The sequence below is a fragment of the Dendrobates tinctorius genome, unplaced genomic scaffold (assembly GCF_039654945.1).
Source record: "Dendrobates tinctorius isolate UK_male_01 unplaced genomic scaffold, ASM3965494v1 ptg000548l, whole genome shotgun sequence".
NCBI classification, from domain to species: Eukaryota; Metazoa; Chordata; class Amphibia; order Anura; family Dendrobatidae; genus Dendrobates; species Dendrobates tinctorius.
Window position 1 is genome coordinate 1,451,523 of NW_027362206.1, and position 25,978 is coordinate 1,477,500.

The 25,978-nt window shown below is 46.7% G+C and overlaps 1 protein-coding gene across 1 annotated transcript in view; it reads right to left on the reverse strand.

Moving 5' to 3' along the window:
• Window positions 1–25,978, reverse strand: part of LOC141078378 (uncharacterized) — a 101,363-nt gene that overhangs the window by 43,128 nt on the left and 32,257 nt on the right. The window contains exons 3-5 of the mRNA XM_073565126.1: window positions 15,963–16,039; window positions 15,742–15,850; window positions 1,872–3,324 (exon numbers count right to left, since the gene is read on the reverse strand). Of these exons, the coding sequence (XP_073421227.1) occupies window positions 1,872–3,324; window positions 15,742–15,850; window positions 15,963–16,039 (1,639 nt within the window). The remainder of the gene's footprint in view (window positions 1–1,871; window positions 3,325–15,741; window positions 15,851–15,962; window positions 16,040–25,978) is intronic.

Consider the following 25,978-nt stretch of genomic DNA (forward strand, 5'->3'; position numbering starts at 1 on the left):
AGAAATGCTCGGTGCTCGCCCAGTACCATGATACTCGGGCGAGTAACGAGTAGTGGCACGCACGTTCGCTCATCACTAGTGGCGAGTTCTCCTTCAATAGAAGTCTTCTAACAGAGGCTGGACAGACATCTGCCTGGGATGATTTAGTGAATCTTGCTTTGAGCAGGGGGTTGGAAAAGATTACCCATGAGGTCCCTTCCAACTCTACCATTCTATGACAACAGAATTTCTGCAATAGTCAAGGTTCCTAAGAGCACAGCGGTCTCAATACTCCTTAAGTGGAAGAAGTTTAGGACCACCAGAAGTCTTCCTAGACCTGGCCGTCCAGCCAAACTGAGCAATCGTGGGAGAAGAGCCTTGGTGAGAGAGGTAAAGAAGAACCCCAAGATCACTGTGGCTGTGCTCCACAGATGCAGTAGGCAGATGGGAGAAAGTTCCACAAAGTCAACTATCACTGCAGCCCTCCACCAGTTAGGACTTTATGGCAGAGTGGCCCTACGGAAGCCTCTCCTCAGTTCCAGACATATGAAAGCCCACATAGAGTTTGCTAAAAAAACAAACACATGAAGGTCTCCCAGACTATGAGAAATAAGATTCTCTGGTTGGATGAGATGAAGATAGACCTTTTTGGTGATAGTTCTAGGTGGTATGTGTGGAGAAAACCAGGCACTGCTCATCTCCTACCAAATACAATCCCAACAGTGAAACATGGTGGTGGCAGCATCATGCTATGGGGGAGTTTTTCAGCTGCAGGGACAGAAAGACTGGTTGTCATTGAAAAAAAAACATGAATGCGGCCAAGTACAGATATGTCCTGGATGAAAACCTCCTCCAGAGTGCTCTGGACCACAAACTTGGCTGAAGTTTTATCTTCCAACAAGACTATGACTCTTATGGCTTACTGACACCTCTCCATTACTAAGCCAGGCTTAATATCACCTTACAATAGAAAGGTGACATTAACCCCTTATTACCCCACTTGCCACCACTACAGGGCAAGAGGGAAGAACCCAAAGCTCCAGAATAGGTGCATCTAATAGATGCGCCTTTTCTGGGCAGCTACAGGCTTCTGTTTTTAGCCTGGGGGGGGCCATATTCATGGCCCCTTATCAGCCTGAGAATAGCAGCCTGCACATGTTAGTTTTGCCAGGTTGGATCAAAATATAAGGGGGGGACCCCACGTTATTTTTTTTTCATTCATTCTTCCCTGCTCGCGCTGTTGCCAGCAGAGTAGGAAGAATAACAGCCGTGTTCAGCACCACATGCAGGGGAACAGCGCTTACTGTAGTGCTACTTCCCCTGCAGCCGTATGTGTGGTACTGATGCGACACACGGGTGGTACATGTGTGCCACACGTAGAACACGCAGACACACGGACTTGGATATCTCCGGTACTGTGTTTTCCGGTACCGGAAATATCTGGACGTGTGAAACCGCCCTTACAGGAGGAGAATATAGAGAGCTCTTCTCTTCTATGGTAATTCTCTCATGTCTGCCCTTATATACTTGTAAAGCGTCTCCCCCATTCAGAACATGAATGTGTCTTCTCTCCTTTGTGACTTATTTTTATTTCCCTTGCTCACTTAGATTGCACCATCACATTCTGCAGCTCTGTACAAACATCATCACTGTCCCCATTGGGGCTCACAATCTAAATTCAATATCAGAATGTCTTTGGCGTGTGGGAAGAAACCCAAGAAACCTCTTGCACATGTTGTCCTTTGTGGGTTACAAAACCCAGTACTCCAGCACTGCAAGGCTACAATGCTATCCACTGAGCCAACCACTGAGCCACTCGAGTTTAACAAGATCTGATATCAGCATAAAATATCATATATTCTGAGTATGAATATGGCTTTTATCTCGTATGAATTCTCTCATGTTTACCAAGGTTCCACTTAAACGCAAAACATTTCCCACATTTTGAACACGAATACGGCTTCTCTTCTGTGTGACTTCTCTGATGTGTGGTAAGATATGATTTATCTGCAAAACATTTCCCACAATTTGAACATGAATACGGCTTCTCTCCTGTGTGACTTCTCTCATGTGCAACAAGATTTGCTTTCTTTTTATAACATTTCCCACATTTTGAACATGAGTAAGGCTTCTCTCCTGTGTGACTTCTCTGATGTGTGGTAAGATATGATTTATCTGCAAAACATTTCCCACAATCTGAACATGAATACGGCTTCTCTCCTGTATGACCTCTCTCATGTGCAACAATATTTGCTTTCTTTTTATAACATTTCCCACATTTTGAACATGAATACGGCTTCTCTCCTGTGTGACTTCTCTGATGTGTGGTAAGATATGACTTATCAGCAAAACATTTCCCACATTTGGAACATGAATACGGCTTTTCTCCTGTGTGACTTCTCTCATGTGCAACAAGATTTGCTTTACTTGAGAAACTTTTTCCACATTCTGAGCATGAATATGGTTTTTCACCAGTGTGAACTCTTCCATGTATAACAAGCATAGATTTATTTCTAAATGATTTCCCACATTCTAAACATGCAAACGGCTTTTCTCCTGTGTGAATTTTCTGATGTATGGCATGACTTTGTCTACTTGAAAAACATTTCCCACATTGAGAACATGAATACGGCTTCTCTCCTGTGTGACTTCTCTCATGCACAGCAAGATTTTCTTTAGTTGTGACACTTTTCCCACATTTTGAGCATGAATATGGCTTCCTCCCTGTGTGAACTTTTTCATGTGCAACAAGAAGACAATTTTTTTTAAAACTTTTTCCACAGTCTGAACATGAATGCAACTTTTTTACTGTGTGACTTCTCTGGTGAAGAACAAATATATTAAATCTTGTAAAACACTTTCCACATACTGGACATACATACGGCTTCTCTGTGTGATTTTTCTCATGTGCGACTAGATGTGATTTATGTGCAAAATGTTTTCCACATTTTGAACATGAATACGGCTTCTCTCCAATGTGGCTTCTCTCATGTGTGATAAGGTGTGATTTATCTGTAAAACATTTCCCACATTCTGAACATGAATACGGCTTCTCTCCTGTGTGACTTTTTCTGTGCGAAAAAAGATCTGAGTTTTTTGAAAACTGCTTTCCACATTCCCCACATTGAAATCTTGTTCTGTCGTTCAGAGCTGTACATGTGGTGACAGTCGGTGCGTGGTCAGGAGACAGCTCCTCTGGATTATATGACCTATCTACAATGTGTCCTGGACGTACATTGAGGGTGACGAGGTTTTCTTCTGAAGAGGGATGCACAATATCTTTATCTTCCGCTTTATTATTTAGCAAAATCATGACGTTTCCTTTACAGTTCTTGTTCGGATTTTCTATTAGAAAAAAAAAAAATACAATCTATTTTTCAATCCTGTCAAACCACAAAAGCCCATATATTTATAATACCTCTATTAGTCTGGATTTACTCAGGTTCTTCTGCGTGCCAAAGTGGATTAAACATGAAAGAAGAGAATGACTCCTTTTATATTTGTATCTCTATATAATCCACTACTGAATCTGGCCGAGGAAAGAGACACAAAACCGTCCAGTGTGAATCCAGTGCTATAAAGTTTTGTATAAACTCTGAGATGGATTTGTGTCGGCAGTGAGTGATTGCGTTACTTACATAAACCTCCACTAAACCCTGCCTGTCCTCTGCCTACACAGATTCTCTGCGCCAACGGGGCAGCATTTTCATAAATCAACATATCGAATGTTCAACGGATCGAATCCTCAAATCGAGCCATGACACCCATCTGACCTAAGAGCAGAACAGAGATGACCCGGCACACCGAGAAGTTCAGGTCCTATTACTTACAATAGGGCCCATGAATCACACAGTAACTGCACTGCCCAGTGTTCATTACGTCTCTCCATGCGCAATGCCACATCAGTCTGGGGATGAACATTGGAAAGACACCATGAGTTAATATTATCAATGATCTAATCATTTATGTGAGGAAAACTCACCTATCTCGCAGGGGGGCTTATTTTAGTTATTCCACCGCTGCCACCAAATGTCACCAACTGCAGGGATTTATGTATATCCTGCTTTCTAGTTCCTGTTTGGAACTCGCAGCTCTCGGGCGCCTCCCTTACCCTCAGGTCAGTCAGGGAACTGCACCTAGGATCAGTAGTCGCCGAACGGGCCGCCTGGACGTGACTGGCAGTTAGGCAAGCTACAGCGAGGGATATATAACTACTCGTAGCCGCAGCCAGACAATAAGCTTATAAAACCCGTTCCGTCACTGCCAGTTTTACCCAACCTGCCAAGAACACACTTCGCTGCCACCAGCTCCGATTCTTAATTAATCACGGGTCCGGAGCTGACCCAGTTTAGTAGCATTTTTCACTTTGGAGGTCGTACAGATACGTTATAGAGCAAGGAGAAACGAACTAGTAATTTTATATATTTTACTCCAAAGGGTAGACAGTGTATACAAAAGGTATAAAAGACATTACAAAGGGAGACAATTGAAATTATGTACATGACAATTACAAAATAAAAGGGATTAAAGGTAGAGAAGCACTTACATTTATTTGCTTAAGTCATTTCAGGCAGTCAATGCAGTCGGGGGAGGGGCGATACATCACAGTGCATCACAGTCTCCCAGTATCTCAGGTTTCCCAGGCAAGACTGCTCCAGACTGGGCTTACACTAACTTATACCCCCTGGTCGTGACATCACTGAAGGGGCTGAGTTATGGAAGCACTCCTCTTTTTTACCAATGCCTAATAGCTCATAAGTATATCTTGGGGGGGGTACCTCGTGTAGCGACGAACAGAGTATCATCTTACTCAGCATGATGCTGGCATTCATTTAAGTCTAAACTCGAGGTACTTGCATGAATCGACTAAGTAGGAATCTGTTTCTTGGATTCTGCTGATGCTGGAGTCTAGGAAACAACAGGGCGGGTAGCTCTATCGAAGCACATCCCAAATATGTAATTTTTATATTCGTAACACCAACTGGTCAAGTAAGGCACTAATAGTTAGGTGCAGAACGTCTTCGCCTTGTCCCAAATTGTACAAAGATCTAACAGAGAATGCTGTCATATAACCGGTTCCCAATACGAAGGCACTCTTGTATAAGGTAACCATGTCATTCAACATCTGATTTGAACCAGCCTGCATGTATTTCACTCCATTCAATGTTAGCAAGCAGTGTGAATGGTAACCATGTCATTCAACTTCTTTGCTATAATTCATCTGTTACATTGTTCTCAGTACTTACTATTGTATATCCATAGGGGGGAACTCTATAGATGTTATCTTAGGAAAGGTGCTATAGCATAGAGATGGTATCAGGACTGTGTCTTTGATCATGTTTTGCACACCAGGAAGTGTGGAGCGGCTGTTGCTAATTTATAACTAAGCAGCTCCCACAATCCCTCTCTCCTGGCCCTGAAGTGTGGTGTATAAATTTAGACTAATTCTAAGGGGAACACGCAAGTGAGGGGTCAGGACGCATTAAGCAAAGCATCGCATTAACTAAGCATCCAGCAAAAGACAGTTACTCCATGACAGTAAGTCAGGGCAGGAGTCAGGTAAATCACACTTTGCTCTCCCTTTAAACCATGTACTTTATTTCTATCCTCCTGTGCTCCCTTACCATCCACATTCACCACCCCGTCCCCCCTCCATCACAACTGATACGCATTAGCCCCTCTATAACTCCCTCTCCCATGTACAGCTCCCATGCACTTCTCACCTTCCTGAAAAACCTCAGCCCATCTTTCCCAAACAAATTGCACAAAAAAACTTCTTACTTTTCAAAGAACTACTTGCTTTTTATGTTCCTTCTCCTACTGATTTCAGGGGACATCTCCCCCAACCCCGGTCCACCATCCCCCAACCTCAACCCCTACCCTACATCAAAACCATAATCTTATTAACATAACTTGCACTCCCTCATCTCCTTCATTTAATTGTGCCCTCTGGAAATCACGGTCTGTATGTAGCAAGCTTCCTTTCCTGCACAATTACTTTCTGAACAACTCTCTGAATCTGTTGGCCCTCGCTGAAACCTGGATTCAGGACTCTGACACTGTCTCCCCTGCCTCCATTTCCCATGGTGGCTTACAATTCACCCATTCCCCGAGACCCAGAAACAGACCTGGTGGTGGAGTCGGCGTACTCCTGTCCCCACATTGCACTTTCCAGGTCATCCCCCAGTTCCATCACTCTCATTCCCTTCTTTTGAGGTCCACACCATTCAGCTCTTCCGTCCCCTCCCCCTCAGAGTAGTGGTCATATACTAGCCCCCAGGCTCACCCACCCACTTCCTTGACCACTTCTCAGCCTGGCTACCGCACTTCATGTCCTCAGAACTACCAACCCTTATCCTGGGAGACTTCAACATCCCCATTAACAGCCCTACTTCCACAGCTGCATCCCAGCTTCTATCACTAACCACTTCTCTTGGCCTCTCACAGCTCTCAACCTCTGCGACACACAAAGATGGTAACACCCTTGACCTGTTCTTTGTCCGGCTCTGCCCAATCTCCTACCTAATTAACTCACTGCTTCCCCTCTCTGATCACAACATTCTCTCATTCACGCTCACAAATCCTCGCCCACCCCAGCAGACTCCTACCTACCACACATTCAGAAACCTACAAGCCATTAACCCTCAGACACTTTCAGACTCCTTACACTCATCACTGTCCCCATCTCCTCTTTTTCCTGTCCTGATCTGGCTTTACATCAGAGAGTTGGGAGACTAGAGGATCGTCACGCTCCCAGAGGTGGTTCCACCCAGGCTACGGCCTCCCCCTCTGGGCGGGACACCACTAACATCACCTTAGCTCGGTCGGTGGAATATTGCTGCAGTAGCAATTCAAAGTGTAGTTGGCACTGATTTAGAAACCCCCGACAACTTGGGATCTCCACTATACCGTGGGGTTTTTTCTAGGCCGGGGGGGGGGCAGGGCAGCGGCGACGGACTGCAGGGACTGGAGCCGGTTATCTACCGACGCTATATAATTGAGGATGTGGGCCTGGGTGTCACATTACTGGGCGAGCTCCTGTTAGAGACTGGCCAGCTGAGAAACATTCCCCCGATCTGAAAGCTGCAAAGACCTGTTTCACACTTCAGTTTTTTCTGTCAGTTAAAATCCGCCAAAATAGCAGAAAACGGATCCGCAGGTGGACTGACAGAAACGGGGGTGAGGATTGGCAGATGAACGGATCCGCCGAAGGTAAAAATTTAAAGGAACCGCGCCTGGGGAAGGAGAGAGAGAGAGAGAGAGAGAGAGAGAGAGAATTTTCTTCCAGCAGCCAGAAAAGATTCAGGGTTAAAAAGGGAAAATGCGGATCCGCATGGCAAAAAAACGTTACAGGCTCCGTTCGATGATCTCAGCGGACGGCAAAAATTTGGCGGATCCGCAAAAAAACGGATCCAACGGATGGCCATCCGTCAAGATCCGCCGGATCCATTTTTTTTTTGCAAAACGGCGGATTTTGACTGATGGTGACAAACGGAATTGTGAAACAGGCCAAAGCCGACAAACAGAACTCCATGGTTTTTAAAAAGGACATGATCCTCGTCTGATTTTCCCACAGGAATACCAGTTCCTTGTGGGCCGTGGCCGAGGTACCAGTGGGGTCCATGGCCTTTCTACTGTGAGAACTAGTGGAACTCCAAGAGTGGAACCGCTGGGCCATGACAACGAACCTCCCACGAGCGAGCTGGCCTGGTGGACCGCCCCCATATACAGGGAGCGTTAGGGGCAGGCCCGGGGAGACTATCTTCGCGACAGCTGGTACCCAGAGAAGGACCGTGGGAGAAACTAGCGGGAAACAGGACGGACTAGCAGAGACTGGCACGGACAAGTCACAGGCAGGCGGGCTCGGTAAAGACACAGGCGGGTGAGCACGGCTGACACTGACAGGCGGACACAGCTGAGAAACGGGAACATGGGCAGGATGGAGACACTGGCAGGTGGACACAGCTGAGACACAGGGACATGGACAGGACAGAGGTACAAGCAGGCAGACACTAGGAGAGAACACAAAAGAGAGGGCCGGGTGTGAACTAAAGCAAAGGTGGCAATAGCACAAGCCAGGGCAGATAGGCTAGAGCTCGGGGAACCGCAGGGAAGCGTGGGGACTGAATCAAGCGTGGAATACAAATGATAATCAGGTACAGCCAGAAGGAAGTGGCTGCCTGTTATGCAGAGCGTGTCATGGGACTTCCAGGTCAGGGTCCTCCCAGGGCAAGGAGAGGGCAGGAAGGAGCGACCAGGGTCGGGCTGGGAGGTGTGCGTGCACGCGCACCCGACGGGAGCCAGGAGCCGGCCACGAGAGCGAGGAATCAGATGCCAGGTGACACGCAGCAGTACCGGGAGCGCGCCAGGATGCCGAGGACCGGTAAGTATACTGGGGCTCGGGGGAGTGGCAGCGTGACAGTCTCAGAATCACCGGGATCCATTGAAGCGTTCCAGAGTTATTACCTCATAAAGTGACAGTGGTCAGAATTGTAAAAATTACAATTAACAGTCATTAACGTGCAAACCACCATCGAGGGTAAAGGGATTAAAAACACATCTCCTTAGACAGGTGAGAAACATCACTTCACTAATCCAACTCTCTCCTGTTCCTGCTTTCTACATTTTCCTCAGATACTTACTCTTCCTACTCATCTGTCTCCATATCCTCCATGCACCCATTAGCACTTGGTAACTGTACATGTACAGATACTTGCCGGTGACCGGATCATACATGTGCATATACAGATACTGGCCGGTGTCCGGATCATACATGTACATATACAGATACTGGCCGGTGACCGGGTCATACATGTACATATACAGATACTTGCCGGTGACCGGATCATACATGTGCATATACAGATACTGGCCGGTGTCCGGATCATACATGTACATATACAGATACTGGCCGGTGTCCGGATCATACATGTACATATACAGATACTGGCCGGTGACCGGGTCATACATGTACATATACAGATACTGGCCAGTGACCGGATCATACATGTACATATACAGATACTGGCCGGTGACCGGGTCATACATGTACAGTGGGGCAAAAAAGTATTTAGTCAGTCAGCAATAGTGCAAGTTCCACCACTTAAAAAGATGAGAGGCGTCTGTAATTTACATCATAGGTAGACCTCAACTATGGGAGACAAACTGAGAAAAAAAAATCCAGAAAATCACATTGTCTGGTTTTTTTTCATTTTATTTGCATATTATGGTGGAAAATAAGTATTTGGTCAGAAACAAGCAGTCAAGATTTCTGGCTCTCACAGACCTGTAACTTCTTCTTTAAGAGTCTCCTCTTTCCTCCACTCATTACCTGTAGTAATGGCACCTGTTTAAACTTGTTATCAGTATAAAAAGACACCTGTGCACACCCTCAAACAGTCTGACTCCAAACTCCACTATGGTGAAGACCAAAGAGCTGTCAAAGGACACCAGAAACAAAATTGTAGCCCTGCACCAGGCTGGGAAGACTGAATCTGCAATAGCCAACCAGCTTGGAGTGAAGAAATCAACTGTGGGAGCAATAATTAGAAAATGGAAGACATACAAGACCACTGATAATCTCCCTCGATCTGGTGCTCCACGCAAAATCCCACCCCGTGGGGTCAGAATGATCACAAGAACGGTGAGCAAAAATCCCAGAACCACGCGGGGGGACCTAGTGAATGAACTGCAGAGAGCTGGGACCAATGTAACAAGGCCTACCATAAGTAACACACTACGCCACCATGGACTCAGATCCTGCAGTGCCAGACGTGTCCCACTGCTTAAGCCTGTACATGTCCGGGCCCATCTGAAGTTTGCTAGAGAGCATTTGGATGATCCAGAGGAGTTTTGGGAGAATGTCCTATGGTCTGATGAAACCAAACTGGAACTGTTTGGTAGAAACACAACTTGTCGTGTTTGGAGGAAAAAGAATACTGAGTTGCATCCATCAAACACCATACCTACTGTAAAGCATGGTGGTGGAAACATCATGCTTTGGGGCTGTTTCTCTGCAAAGGGGCCAGGACGACTGATCCGGGTACATGAAAGAATGAATGGGGCCATGTATCGTGAGATTTTGAGTGCAAACGTCCTTCCATCAGCAAGGGCATTGAAGATGAAACGTGGCTGGGTCTTTCAACATGACAATGATCCAAAGCACACCGCCAGGGCAACGAAGGAGTGGCTTCGTAAGAAGCATTTCAAGGTCCTGGAGTGGCCTAGCCAGTCTCCAGATCTCAACCCTATAGAAAACCTTTGGAGGGAGTTGAAAGTCCGTGTTGCCAAGCGAAAAGCCAAAAACATCACTGCTCTAGAGGAGATCTGCATGGAGGAATGGGCCAACATACCAACAACAGTGTGTGGCAACCTTGTGAACACTTACAGAAAACGTTTGACCTCTGTCATTGCCAACAAAGGATATATCACAAAGTATTGAGATGAAATTTTGTTTCTGACCAAATACTTATTTTCCACCATAATATGCAAATAAAATGAAAAAAAACCAGACAATGTGATTTTCTGGATTTTTTTTTCTCAGTTTGTCTCCCATAGTTGAGGTCTACCTATGATGTAAATTACAGACGCCTCTCATCTTTTTAAGTGATGGAATTTGCACTATTGCTGACTGACTAAATACTTTTTTGCCCCACTGTATATATACAGATGCTGGCCGGTGACCGGATCATACACGTACATATACAGATACTGGCCGGTGACCGGATCATACATGTACATATACAGATACTGGCTGTGTGACCGGATCACACATGTACATATACAGATACTGGCTGGTGACCCGGATCATACATGTACATATACAGATACTGGCCGGTGACCCGGATCATACATGTACATATACAGATACTGGCCGGTGACCGGATCATACATGTACATACACAGATACTGGCCGGTGACCGGATCAAACATGTACATATACAGATACTGGCCGGTGACCGGATCATACATGTACATATACAGATACTGGCCGGTGACCGGATCACACATATACATATACAGATACTGGCCGGTGACCGGATCACACATGTACATATACAGATACTGGCCGGTGACCGGGTCATACATGTACATATACAGACACTGGCCGGTGACCGGATCACACATGTACATATACAGATACTGGCCGGTGACGGGGTCATACATGTACATACAGTTATGGCCATAAGTGTTGACACCCTGGAAAATGTTCCAGAAAATGAAATATTTCACCCAATTACAATTCCACATGTTTTGTTATACACATGTTTATTTCCTTTGTGCATATTGGAACAGCACAAAAAAAAACTGAAAAAAAAAAGCAAATTGGACATAATGTCACACAAAACCCCAAAAATGGTCTGGACAAAATTGTTGGCGCCCTCAGCTTAATATTTGGTCATGCCCTTTGGAATAAATAACTGCAACCAGTCTCTTCCTATATCCATCCACAGGCTTCATACTCCTCTCACCTGGGATTGTGGACGACTCGTCTCACAAACTGCTCCCGGTCTCTCGCATGTGAAGACGTCTTCTCCCAACAGCAATTATAGGATCTCTCCACAGGTGATCCATGGGATTTAGATCCGGACTCATTGCTGCCATTTGAGAACTCTCCAGCACTTGGTTTCCATCCTTTTCTGGGGGCTTTCTGAAGTACCGCAAGTTTCTGACTATAAGACGCAGCAGGAGCCGGGCGATTCTTCCTGTGGTCCGACGCTGCAGGGCAATGATCTTACTCCCATCCCGGTGCGGCGGGTTCAGCAGGGTCATTGCCGAGATCTCAAACTGCGCATGCGCTGCCTCCAGCGACCATTTTCCCAGACGCCACACCATCAAGGAAATGGAAGTGCAGGGGCTCCGGGTTTTCATAAAATGTCGTCGGAGCCCCCATACCACCAAGCACTGCCGAACTCGCAGCACCATCCTTGGGATGGGATTTCCCGGAGACCACCCCATCGCACCAATGGATGTGCAGGGGCTCCGGGCTTTCAGAAAATGTCATTGGAGCCCCCGCACCATCGAGCACCGCCGATCCTGCCGCACCAGTCTGGGTCATATCATCGTCGGACCACCAAACAACCCATGTGATTCCACTCCACCAGTAGTGCAGATCCCCCCAGGGTAAGCTGAATTCAGGACTGTAAGATGGACCCCCAGATGACAGATACATTTTTTTCACCATTTTTCTTCTGAAAATTTGGGGTGCGTTTTATGGTCCGGTTCGTCTTATAGTCTGAAAAGTACGGTATGTTTGGGGTCACAGTCCTGCTGGAAGAACCATGACATAGGGTGCAAACCCAGCTTTCTGACATTGGGCACTACATTGCCTCCCACAGTTCTTTGTTATTCTGCAGATTTCATGATGCCTTGCACACAGTCAAGGCCCCCAGTGCCAGAGGCAGCAAAACAACCCCAAACATATGACCCTTCATCATATATGACTATAGGTACTGTGCCCTTTTCTTTGTCGGCCTCATTACGTTTTTTGGTAAACAGTAGAATGATGTGCTTTACCAAAAAGCTCCATCTTGGTCTCATCTGTACATAAGACGCTTCCCCGAAGGATTTTGGCTTACTCACGTACATTTTGCAAACTTCAGTCTAGCTCTTTTATGTCTCATGTGACAGCAGTGGGTCCTCCCTGGTCTTCTGCCATAGCATTGTTCATTCACACGTAGACGATAGTTTGCGCTGACACTGATGTATCCTGACAGCTTGAAGTTCTCTGGACCTTGATTGGGGCTCATCAACCATCCTGCATTCCAACCTTTCATCAGTTTCTCTGCCATGCACATTCAGGGAGATTAGCCACAGTGCAAGGGGGTGTAAACTATATTGAGCACCTTGGACAAAGGACCATCAAGATCTCCGGAGATGGACTTGTAACCCTGAGTTTGTTAGTATTTTACAACAGTTTTGGTTCTCAGGTCCTCAGACAGTTCTCATAGTAACATAGTTATTAAGGTTGAAGGAAGACTTTACAGTAAGTCCATCTAGTTCACCCCATATCCTATCCTAACTTGTCCTAACATGTTGATCCAAAGGAAGGCAAAAAAAACCCATGTGGCAAACAGTAAGCTCCACATACGGCAATCAGACTAGCTCCCCGGATCAACGCAATATTAAGGAGACTAGTGTATATACCCTGTAATATTATACTTTTCAAGAAAGGCGTCCAGTCCCTTCTTACATGTTAGTAGGGAATCACTCATTACAACATCATATGGCAGAGAGTTCCATAGTCTCACTGCTCTTACAGTAAAGAATCCGCGTCTCTGAGTATGCTTAAACCTTCTTTCCTCCAGACGTAGAGGATGCCCCCTTCTCCCTGTCACAGGTCTAAGAGTAAAAAGATCATTAGAAAGGTCTTTGTACTGTCCCCGCATATATTTATACATTGTAATAAGATCACCCCTAAGAATAACCCCAAGTGTAATCACCTGTCTTGGTATTGCAGACCTCCTAGTTCCCTAATACCCTTGGTCGCTCTTCTCTGCACCCGCTCCAGTTCAGCTATGTCTTTCTTATACATCGGAGACCAGAACTGTACACAGTATTCTAAGTGTGGTCGCACTAGTGACATATATAGAGGTAAAATTATCTTCTCCTCCTGAGCATCTATGCCTCTTTTAATGCATCCCATTACTTTATTTCCCTTTGCAGCAGCTGCCTGACACTGGCCGCTAAATGTGAGTTTCTCGTCCACCCATACACCCAGGTCTTTTTCAGTGACTGTTTTGCCCAGTGTTTTACAATTAAGCACATAATTATACATCTTGTTTCTTCTACCCAAGTGTATGATCTTACATTTATCCCCATTAAAGCTCATTTGTCATTTATCAGCCCAAGCTTCTAGTTTACATAAATCCTCCTGTAATATAAAATTGTCCTCCACTGTACTGACTACCCTGCAGAGTTTAGTGTCATCTGCAAATATTGAAATTCTACTCTCTATGCCCCCTACGAGGTCAATAATAAATATGTTAAAAAGAAGCGGGCCCAATACTGACCCCTGTGGTACCCAATACTGACCCTTGCGGTACCCAATACTGACCCCTGTGGTACCCCACTGCTAACCGTGACCCAGGCCGACTGTGCTCCATTAATAACCACCCTTTGTTTCCTATCCCTGAGCCAGCTCTTAACCCACTGACACATATTTTCCCCTATCCCCATTGTTCTCATTTTATGTATCAACCTTTTGTGTGGCACCGTATCAAAAGCTTTTGAAAAGTCCATGTACACCACGTCCACTGCATTCTCTTGGTCCAGTCCGGAACTTACCGCTTCATAAAAGCTTATCAGATTTGTCTGACAGGAATGGTCCCTTGTAAACCCATGTTGGTATTGGGTCATGAGGTTCTTCTTCATCAGATACTCCAGTATAGCATCTCTTAGAAAACCCTCCAGGATTTTACCCACAGTTGAGGTTAAACTTACTGGCCTATAATTTCCAAGTTCAGTTTTTGTCCCCTTTTTGAATCTTGATCCCACATTTGCTATCCGCCAGTCCTGTGGTACAGAACCTGTTATTATTGAATTTTTAAAGATTAAAAATAATGGTCTATCTATGACTGTGCTTAATTCCTGCAGTCCTCGGGGGAGTATCCCATCCGGGCCCGGGGATTTGTCCACTTTAGTGATATTTAGACGCCACTGTACTTCCTGCTGGGTTAAGCAGGTGACATTTAATGGAGAATTTTTATCCCTGATCATGTTATCCGTCATGGGAATTTTTTGTGTAAATACTGTTGATAAAGTCATTTAGCATATTGGCTTTTTCCTCCTCCTCATCCACCATTTCGCCCAGACTATTATAAAGGGGGCCAACACTATCATTTTTTAGTTTCTTACTATTTATGTAGTTAAAGAATATTTTCGGATTATTTTTTACTTTCTCTGGCAACGAGTCTCTCTGTCTCTTCCCTTCTGTCTGTTCTCCATTTTTAGTGTGGCTCTCACAGACACCTAATGCAAAGATTGAGTCAACTTCTCCCCTTTTTATCTGGTTTCAAGTGTGATTCTAATATTACCCACACATGTTACTTGCCACAGGCGAGTGTGAACATCACATGCTGGAAACAGTTGTTTACTCACAATTTTGCCTGGCCCATTTTTGGGGTTGTGTGTGAAATGATGTCCAATTTGCCTTTTTTCCCCCCTCTATTTTTTTGTGTGCATTAGAACAACACACAAAGGAAATAAGCGTGTATAACAAAGCATGTGTAATTGGAATTATTTTCTTGGAGAAATACTTCATTTTGTGGAACAATTTCAAGGGTGCCAACACTTTTAGCAATCACTGTACGTATATAAAAATTGAAGGATAGAAGCAGCACCAGCGAGGGTTGTGGGTGTCAAGCCTCCTCGGCAATTAATGCTCCTCCAACATATAAATAAAAGATAATGGAGACCGCGCACCAATTAGATGACACGACTTGTGCTTTAACCGCCCATGTTGGTGAGAACTCTGCTCATTGTCACCACCTCCTTATTGGAGAAAGATTCTCACGATAATCTGGAACGTCACCAACATAAGAGGCACAAGTAGTCATGTAATCGCTGTGCTGCCTCCATTATCATATATACACAGCAAGGGGTGTACTTCATTTTTCTGCATTCTGGCTTAGATTTTGGTAATAAATAACACTATGTAATCTGTCATGTGCTAATGCCCATCTGAGGTGTAATTTACTGAACTATCATTATCTGTAAGGTGCAGCGCCACCAGAAGACACCGGTGACCCCATTGTTACATACCTGCTGTATCATCTCCTGGACTCTCCTCCTTCACATCGCTCACACACGGCTGATCGCCCATCATCTGCTCGTCTTCATCCTTCACTTTAATATCAGTCAGATCTCCGCCCTGATGTCACATATATAACAGCTCAGTACAATACAGCAGATATCACCAGAAGAAGCCCCCAAATCTCTGAGCGCCCCCCATATAGATGTGGTGGAGGCCCAGCTTCATCTACCTGGCCACTCTCCGGACAGTCCTGGGAATACGGAGGAGCCGGACGTCTCTCCGGGGGATTTCTTATACGGAGTCCATCTGTAGGAAACAGCCGGACAAGAGAGGGTTACATGGGATGATGGGAGTAGTATCTAGGTGACCCTCTAACAGACATGACTGTCCCCCTCCTTACACTGAGTCCATCTGTAGGAAACAGCCAGACAAGAGAGTGTTACATGAGATGATGGGAGTAGTATCTAGGTGACCCTCTAACAGACATGACTGTCCCCCTCCTTACACTGAGGCCATCTGTAGGAAACAGCCGGACAAGAGAGTGTTACATAAGATGATGGGAGTAGTATCTAGGTGACCCTCTAACAGACATGACTGTCCCCCTCCTTACACTGAGTCCATCTGTAGGAAACAGCGGGACAAGAGAGGGTTACATGAGATGATGGGAGTAGTATCTAGGTGACCTTCTAACAGACATGACTGTCCCCCTCCTTACACTGACGCCATCTGTAGGAAACAGCCGGACAAGAGAGGGTTACATGAGATGATGGGAGTAGTATCTAGGTGACCCTCTAACAGACATGACTGTCACCCTCCTTACACTGAGGCCATCTGTAGGAAACAGCCGGACAAGAGAGTGTTACATGAGATGATGGGAGTAGTATCTAGGTGACCTTCTAACAGACATGACTGTCCCCCTCCTTACACTGACGCCATCTGTAGGAAACAGCCCGACAAGAGAGGGTTACATGAGATGATGGGAGTAGTATCTAGGTGACCCTCTAACAGACATGACTGTCCCCCTCCTTACACTGAGTCCATCTGTAGGAAACAGCCAGACAAGAGAATGTTACATGAGATGATGGGAGTAGTATCTAGGTGACCCTCTAACAGACATGACTGTCCCCTCCTTACACTGAGGCCATCTGTAGGAAACAGCCAGACAAGAGAGGGTTACATGAGATGATGGGAGTAGTATCTAGGTGACCCTCTAACAGACATGACTGTCCCCTCCTTACACTGACGCCATTTGTAGGAAACAGCCAGACAAGAGAATGTTACATGAGATGATGTGAGCAGTATCTAGGTGACCCTCTAACAGACATGACTGTCCCCTCCTTACACTGAGGCCATCTGTAGGAAACAGCCGGACAAGAGAGGGTTACATGAGATGATGGGAGTAGTATCTAGGTGACCCTCTAACAGACATGACTGTCCCCCTCCTTACATTGACGCCATCTGTAGGAAACAGCCAGACAAGAGAGGGTTACATGAGATGATGGGAGCAGTATCTAGGTGACCCTCTAACAGACATGACTGTCCCCCTCCTTACATTGACGCCATCTGTAGGAAACAGCCAGACAAGAGAGGGTTACATGAGATGATGTGAGCAGTATCTAGGTGACCCTCTAACAGACATGACTGTCCCCCTCCTTACATTGACGCCATCTGTAGGAAACAGCCAGACAAGAGAGGGTTACATGAGATGATGGGAGTAGTATCTAGGTGACCCTCTAACAGACATGACTGTCCCCCTCCTTACACTGAGGCCATCTGTAGGAAACAGCCAGACAAGAGAATGTTACATGAGATGATGGGAGTAGTATCTAGGTGACCCTCTAACAGACATGACTGTCCCCCTCCTTACACTGACGCCATCTGTAGGAAACAGCCAGACAAGAGAGTGTTACATGAGATGATGGGAGTAGTATCTAGGTGACCCTCTAACAGACATGACTGTCCCCTCCTTACACTGAGGCCATCTGTAGGAAACAGCCAGACAAGAGAGGGTTACATGAGATGATGGGAGTAGTATCTAGGTGACCCTCTAACAGACATGACTGTCCCCTCCTTACACTGACGCCATCTGTAGGAAACAGCCGGACAAGAGAGGGTTACATGAGATGATGGGAGTAGTATCTAGGTGACCCTCTAACAGACACGACTGTCCCCCTCCTTACACTGACGCCATCTGTAGGAAACAGCCAGACAAGAGAGAGTTACATGAGATGATGGGAGTAGTATCTAGGTGACCCTCTAACAGACATGACTGTCCCCCTCCTTACACTGACGCCATCTGTAGGAAACAGCCAGACAAGAGAGGGTTACATGAGATGATGGGAGTAGTATCTAGGTGACCCTCTAACAGACATGACTGTCCCCTCCTTACACTGAGGCCATCTGTAGGAAACAGCCGGACAAGAGAATGTTACATGAGATGATGGGAGTAGTATCTAGGTGACCCTCTAACAGACATGACTGTCCCCCTCCTTATAGTGAGGCCATCTGTAGGAAACAGCCAGACAAGAGAGGGTTACATGGGATGATGGGAGTAGTATCTAGGTGACCCTCTAACAGATATGACTGTCCCCCTCCTTACAGTGAGGCCATCTGTAGGAAACAGCCAGACAAGAGAATGTTACATGAGATGATGGGAGTAGTATCTAGGTGACCCTCTAACAGACATGACTGTGCCCCTCCTTACACTGACGCCATCTGTAGGAAACAGCCAGACAAGAGAGGGTTACATGGGATGATGGGAGTAGTATCTAGGTGACCCTCTAACAGACATGACTGTCCCCCTCCTTACACTGACGCCATCTGTAGGAAACAGCCAGACAAGAGAGGGTTACATGGGATGATGGGAGTAGTATCTAGGTGACCCTCTAACAGACATGACTGTCCCCCTCCTTACACTGAGTCCATCTGTAGGAAACAGCCAGACAAGAGAGGGTTACATGAGATGATGGGAGTAGTATCTAGGTGACCCTCTAACAGACATGACTGTCACCCTCCTTACACTGAGGCCATCTGTAGGAAACAGCCAGACAAGAGAGTGTTACATGAGATGATGGGAGTAGTATCTAGGTGACCCTCTAACAGACATGACTGTCCCCCTCCTTACACTGAGGCCATCTGTAGGAAACAGCCAGACAAGAGAGGGTTACATGGGATGATGGTAGTAGTATCTAGGTGACCCTCTAACAGACATGACTGTCCCCCTCCTTACACTAAGGCCATCTGTAGGAAACAGCCAGACAAGAGAGTGTTACATGAGATGATGGGAGTAGTATCTAGGTGACCCTCTAACAGACATGACTGTCCCCCTCCTTACACTGAGGCCATCTGTAGGAAACAGCCGGACAAGAGAATGTTACATGAGATGATGGGAGTAGTATCTAGGTGACCCTCTAACAGACATGATTGTCCCCCTCCTTACACTAAGGCCATCTGTAGGAAACAGCCAGACAAGAGAGTGTTACATGAGATGATGGGAGTAGTATCTAGGTGACCCTCTAACAGACATGACTGTCCCCCTCCTTACACTAAGGCCATCTGTAGGAAACAGCCAGACAAGAGAGGGTTACATGGGATGATGGGAGTAGTATCTAGGTGACCCTCTAACAGACATGACTGTCACCCTCCTTACACTGAGGCCATCTGTAGGAAACAGCCAGACAAGAGAATGTTACATGGGATGATGGGAGTAGTATCTAGGTGACCCTCTAACAGACATGACTGTCCCCTCCTTACACTGAGGCCATCTGTAGGAAACAGCCAGACAAGAGAGGGTTACATGGGATGATGGGAGTAGTATCTAGGTGACCCTCTAACAGACATGACTGTCCCCCTCCTTACACTATGGCCATCTGTAGGAAACAGCCAGACAAGAGAGGGTTACATGGGATGATGGGAGTAGTATCTAGGTGACCCTCTAACAGACATGACTGTCCCCTATTTACACTGAGGCCATTTGTAGGAAACAGCCGGACAAGAGAGGGTTACATGAGATGATGGGAGTAGTATCTAGGTGACCCTCTAACAGACATGACTGTCCCCCTCCTTACACTGACGCCATCTGTAGGAAACAGCCAGACAAGAGAGGGTTACATGAGATGATGGGAGTAGTATCTAGGTGACCCTCTAACAGACATGACTGTCCCCTCCTTACACTGAGGCCATCTGTAGGAAACAGCCAGACAAGAGAATGTTACATGAGATGATGGGAGTAGTATCTAGGTGACCCTCTAACAGACATGACTGTCCCCCTCCTTACACTGAGGCCATCTGTAGGAAACAGCCAGACAAGAGAGGGTTACATGGGATGATGGGAGTAGTATCTAGGTGACCCTCTAACAGATATGACTGTCCCCCTCCTTACAGTGAGGCCATCTGTAGGAAACAGCCAGACAAGAGAATGTTACATGAGATGATGGGAGTAGTATCTAGGTGACCCTGTAACAGACATGACTGTGCCCCTCCTTACACTGACGCCATCTGTAGGAAACAGCCAGACAAGAGAATGTTACATGAGATGATGGGAGTAGTATCTAGGTGACCCTCTAACAGACATGACTGTCCCCCTCCTTACACTGACGCCATCTGTAGGAAACAGCCAGACAAGAGAGGGTTACATGGGATGATGGGAGTAGTATCTAGGTGACCCTCTAACAGACATGACTGTCCCCCTCCTTACACTAACGCCATCTGTAGGAAACAGCCGGACAAGAGAGGGTTACATGGGATGATGGGAGTAGTATCTAGGTGACCCTCTAACAGACATGACTGTCCCCCTCCTTACACTGAGGCCATCTGTAGGAAACAGCCAGACAAGAGAGGGTTACATGAGATGATGGGAGTAGTATCTAGGTGACCCTCTAACAGACATGACTGTCCCCTCCTTACACTGAGGCCATCTGTAGGAAAGAGCCGGACAAGAGAGGGTTACATGAGATGATGGGAGTAGTATCTAGGTGACCCTCTAACAGACATGACTGTCCCCTCCTTACACTGAGGCCATCTGTAGGAAACAGCCAGACAAGAGAGGGTTACATGAGATGATGGGAGTAGTATCTAGGTGACCCTCTAACAGACATGACTGTCCCCCTCCTTACACTGAGTCCATCTGTAGGAAACAGCCGGACAAGAGAGGGTTACATGAGATGATGGGAGTAGTATCTAGGTGACCCTCTAACAGACATGATTGTCCCCCTCCTTACACTAAGGCCATCTGTAGGAAACAGCCAGACAAGAGAGTGTTACATGAGATGATGGGAGTAGTATCTAGGTGACCCTCTAACAGACATGACTGTCCCCCTCCTTACACTAAGGCCATCTGTAGGAAACAGCCAGACAAGAGAGGGTTACATGGGATGATGGGAGTAGTATCTAGGTGACCCTCTAACAGACATGACTGTCACCCTCCTTACACTGAGGCCATCTGTAGGAAACAGCCAGACAAGAGAATGTTACATGGGATGATGGGAGTAGTATCTAGGTGACCCTCTAACAGACATGACTGTCCCCTCCTTACACTGAGGCCATCTGTAGGAAACAGCCAGACAAGAGAGGGTTACATGGGATGATGGGAGTAGTATCTAGGTGACCCTCTAACAGACATGACTGTCCCCCTCCTTACACTATGGCCATCTGTAGGAAACAGCCAGACAAGAGAGGGTTACATGGGATGATGGGAGTAGTATCTAGGTGACCCTCTAACAGACATGACTGTCCCCTATTTACACTGAGGCCATTTGTAGGAAACAGCCGGACAAGAGAGGGTTACATGAGATGATGGGAGTAGTATCTAGGTGACCCTCTAACAGACATGACTGTCCCCCTCCTTACACTGACGCCATCTGTAGGAAACAGCCAGACAAGAGAGGGTTACATGAGATGATGGGAGTAGTATCTAGGTGACCCTCTAACAGACATGACTGTCCCCTCCTTACACTGAGGCCATCTGTAGGAAACAGCCAGACAAGAGAATGTTACATGAGATGATGGGAGTAGTATCTAGGTGACCCTCTAACAGACATGACTGTCCCCCTCCTTACACTGAGGCCATCTGTAGGAAACAGCCGGACAAGAGAGGGTTACATGAGATGATGGGAGTAGTATCTAGGTGACCCTCTAACAGACATGATTGTCCCCCTCCTTACACTAAGGCCATCTGTAGGAAACAGCCAGACAAGAGAGTGTTACATGAGATGATGGGAGTAGTATCTAGGTGACCCTCTAACAGACATGACTGTCCCCCTCCTTACACTAAGGCCATCTGTAGGAAACAGCCAGACAAGAGAGGGTTACATGGGATGATGGGAGTAGTATCTAGGTGACCCTCTAACAGACATGACTGTCACCCTCCTTACACTGAGGCCATCTGTAGGAAACAGCCAGACAAGAGAATGTTACATGGGATGATGGGAGTAGTATCTAGGTGACCCTCTAACAGACATGACTGTCCCCTCCTTACACTGAGGCCATCTGTAGGAAACAGCCAGACAAGAGAGGGTTACATGGGATGATGGGAGTAGTATCTAGGTGACCCTCTAACAGACATGACTGTCCCCCTCCTTACACTATGGCCATCTGTAGGAAACAGCCAGACAAGAGAGGGTTACATGGGATGATGGGAGTAGTATCTAGGTGACCCTCTAACAGACATGACTGTCCCCTATTTACACTGAGGCCATTTGTAGGAAACAGCCGGACAAGAGAGGGTTACATGAGATGATGGGAGTAGTATCTAGGTGACCCTCTAACAGACATGACTGTCCCCCTCCTTACACTGACGCCATCTGTAGGAAACAGCCAGACAAGAGAGGGTTACATGAGATGATGGGAGTAGTATCTAGGTGACCCTCTAACAGACATGACTGTCCCCTCCTTACACTGAGGCCATCTGTAGGAAACAGCCAGACAAGAGAGGGTTACATGGGATGATGGGAGTAGTATCTAGGTGACCCTCTAACAGACATGACTGTCCCCCTCCTTACACTATGGCCATCTGTAGGAAACAGCCAGACAAGAGAGGGTTACATGGGATGATGGGAGTAGTATCTAGGTGACCCTCTAACAGACATGACTGTCCCCTATTTACACTGAGGCCATTTGTAGGAAACAGCCGGACAAGAGAGGGTTACATGAGATGATGGGAGTAGTATCTAGGTGACCCTCTAACAGACATGACTGTCCCCCTCCTTACACTGACGCCATCTGTAGGAAACAGCCAGACAAGAGAGGGTTACATGAGATGATGGGAGTAGTATCTAGGTGACCCTCTAACAGACATGACTGTCCCCTCCTTACACTGAGGCCATCTGTAGGAAACAGCCAGACAAGAGAATGTTACATGAGATGATGGGAGTAGTATCTAGGTGACCCTCTAACAGACATGACTGTCCCCCTCCTTACACTGAGTCCATCTGTAGGAAACAGCCGGACAAGAGAGGGTTACATGAGATGATGGGAGTAGTATCTAGGTGACCCTCTAACAGACATGACTGTCCCCTATTTACACTGAGGCCATTTGTAGGAAACAGCCGGACAAGAGAGGGTTACATGAGATGATGGGAGTAGTATCTAGGTGACCCTCTAACAGACATGACTGTCCCCCTCCTTACACTGACGCCATCTGTAGGAAACAGCCAGACAAGAGAGGGTTACATGAGATGATGGGAGTAGTATCTAGGTGACCCTCTAACAGACATGACTGTCCCCTCCTTACACTGAGGCCATCTGTAGGAAACAGCCAGACAAGAGAGGGTTACATGGGATGATGGGAGTAGTATCTAGGTGACCCTCTAACAGACATGACTGTCCCCCTCCTTACACTATGGCCATCTGTAGGAAACAGCCAGACAAGAGAGGGTTACATGGGATGATGGGAGTAGTATCTAGGTGACCCTCTAACAGACATGACTGTCCCCTATTTACACTGAGGCCATTTGTAGGAAACAGCCGGACAAGAGAGGGTTACATGAGATGATGGGAGTAGTATCTAGGTGACCCTCTAACAGACATGACTGTCCCCCTCCTTACACTGACGCCATCTGTAGGAAACAGCCAGACAAGAGAGGGTTACATGAGATGATGGGAGTAGTATCTAGGTGACCCTCTAACAGACATGACTGTCCCCTCCTTACACTGAGGCCATCTGTAGGAAACAGCCAGACAAGAGAATGTTACATGAGATGATGGGAGTAGTATCTAGGTGACCCTCTAACAGACATGACTGTCCCCCTCCTTACACTGAGTCCATCTGTAGGAAACAGCCGGACAAGAGAGGGTTACATGAGATGATGGGAGTAGTATCTAGGTGACCCTCTAACAGACATGATTGTCCCCCTCCTTACACTAAGGCCATCTGTAGGAAACAGCCAGACAAGAGAGTGTTACATGAGATGATGGGAGTAGTATCTAGGTGACCCTCTAACAGACATGACTGTCCCCCTCCTTACACTAAGGCCATCTGTAGGAAACAGCCAGACAAGAGAGGGTTACATGGGATGATGGGAGTAGTATCTAGGTGACCCTCTAACAGACATGACTGTCACCCTCCTTACACTGAGGCCATCTGTAGGAAACAGCCAGACAAGAGAATGTTACATGGGATGATGGGAGTAGTATCTAGGTGACCCTCTAACAGACATGACTGTCCCCTCCTTACACTGAGGCCATCTGTAGGAAACAGCCAGACAAGAGAGGGTTACATGGGATGATGGGAGTAGTATCTAGGTGACCCTCTAACAGACATGACTGTCCCCCTCCTTACACTATGGCCATCTGTAGGAAACAGCCAGACAAGAGAGGGTTACATGGGATGATGGGAGTAGTATCTAGGTGACCCTCTAACAGACATGACTGTCCCCTATTTACACTGAGGCCATTTGTAGGAAACAGCCGGACAAGAGAGGGTTACATGAGATGATGGGAGTAGTATCTAGGTGACCCTCTAACAGACATGACTGTCCCCCTCCTTACACTGACGCCATCTGTAGGAAACAGCCAGACAAGAGAGGGTTACATGAGATGATGGGAGTAGTATCTAGGTGACCCTCTAACAGACATGACTGTCCCCTCCTTACACTGAGGCCATCTGTAGGAAACAGCCAGACAAGAGAATGTTACATGAGATGATGGGAGTAGTATCTAGGTGACCCTCTAACAGACATGACTGTCCCCCTCCTTACACTGAGGCCATCTGTAGGAAACAGCCAGACAAGAGAGGGTTACATGGGATGATGGGAGTAGTATCTAGGTGACCCTCTAACAGATATGACTGTCCCCCTCCTTACAGTGAGGCCATCTGTAGGAAACAGCCAGACAAGAGAATGTTACATGAGATGATGGGAGTAGTATCTAGGTGACCCTGTAACAGACATGACTGTGCCCCTCCTTACACTGACGCCATCTGTAGGAAACAGCCAGACAAGAGAATGTTACATGAGATGATGGGAGTAGTATCTAGGTGACCCTCTAACAGACATGACTGTCCCCCTCCTTACACTGACGCCATCTGTAGGAAACAGCCAGACAAGAGAGGGTTACATGGGATGATGGGAGTAGTATCTAGGTGACCCTCTAACAGACATGACTGTCCCCCTCCTTACACTAACGCCATCTGTAGGAAACAGCCGGACAAGAGAGGGTTACATGGGATGATGGGAGTAGTATCTAGGTGACCCTCTAACAGACATGACTGTCCCCCTCCTTACACTGAGGCCATCTGTAGGAAACAGCCAGACAAGAGAGGGTTACATGAGATGATGGGAGTAGTATCTAGGTGACCCTCTAACAGACATGACTGTCCCCCTCCTTACACTGAGGCCATCTGTAGGAAACAGCCGGACAAGAGAGGGTTACATGAGATGATGGGAGTAGTATCTAGGTGACCCTCTAACAGACATGACTGTCCCCTCCTTACACTGAGGCCATCTGTAGGAAACAGCCAGACAAGAGAGGGTTACATGAGATGATGGGAGTAGTATCTAGGTGACCCTCTAACAGACATGACTGTCCCCCTCCTTACACTGAGTCCATCTGTAGGAAACAGCCGGACAAGAGAGGGTTACATGAGATGATGGGAGTAGTATCTAGGTGACCCTCTAACAGACATGACTGTCCCCCTCCTTACACTGAGGCCATCTGTAGGAAACAGCCAGACAAGAGAATGTTACATGAGATGATGGGAGTAGTATCTAGGTGACCCTCTAACAGACATGACTGTCCCCCTCCTTACAC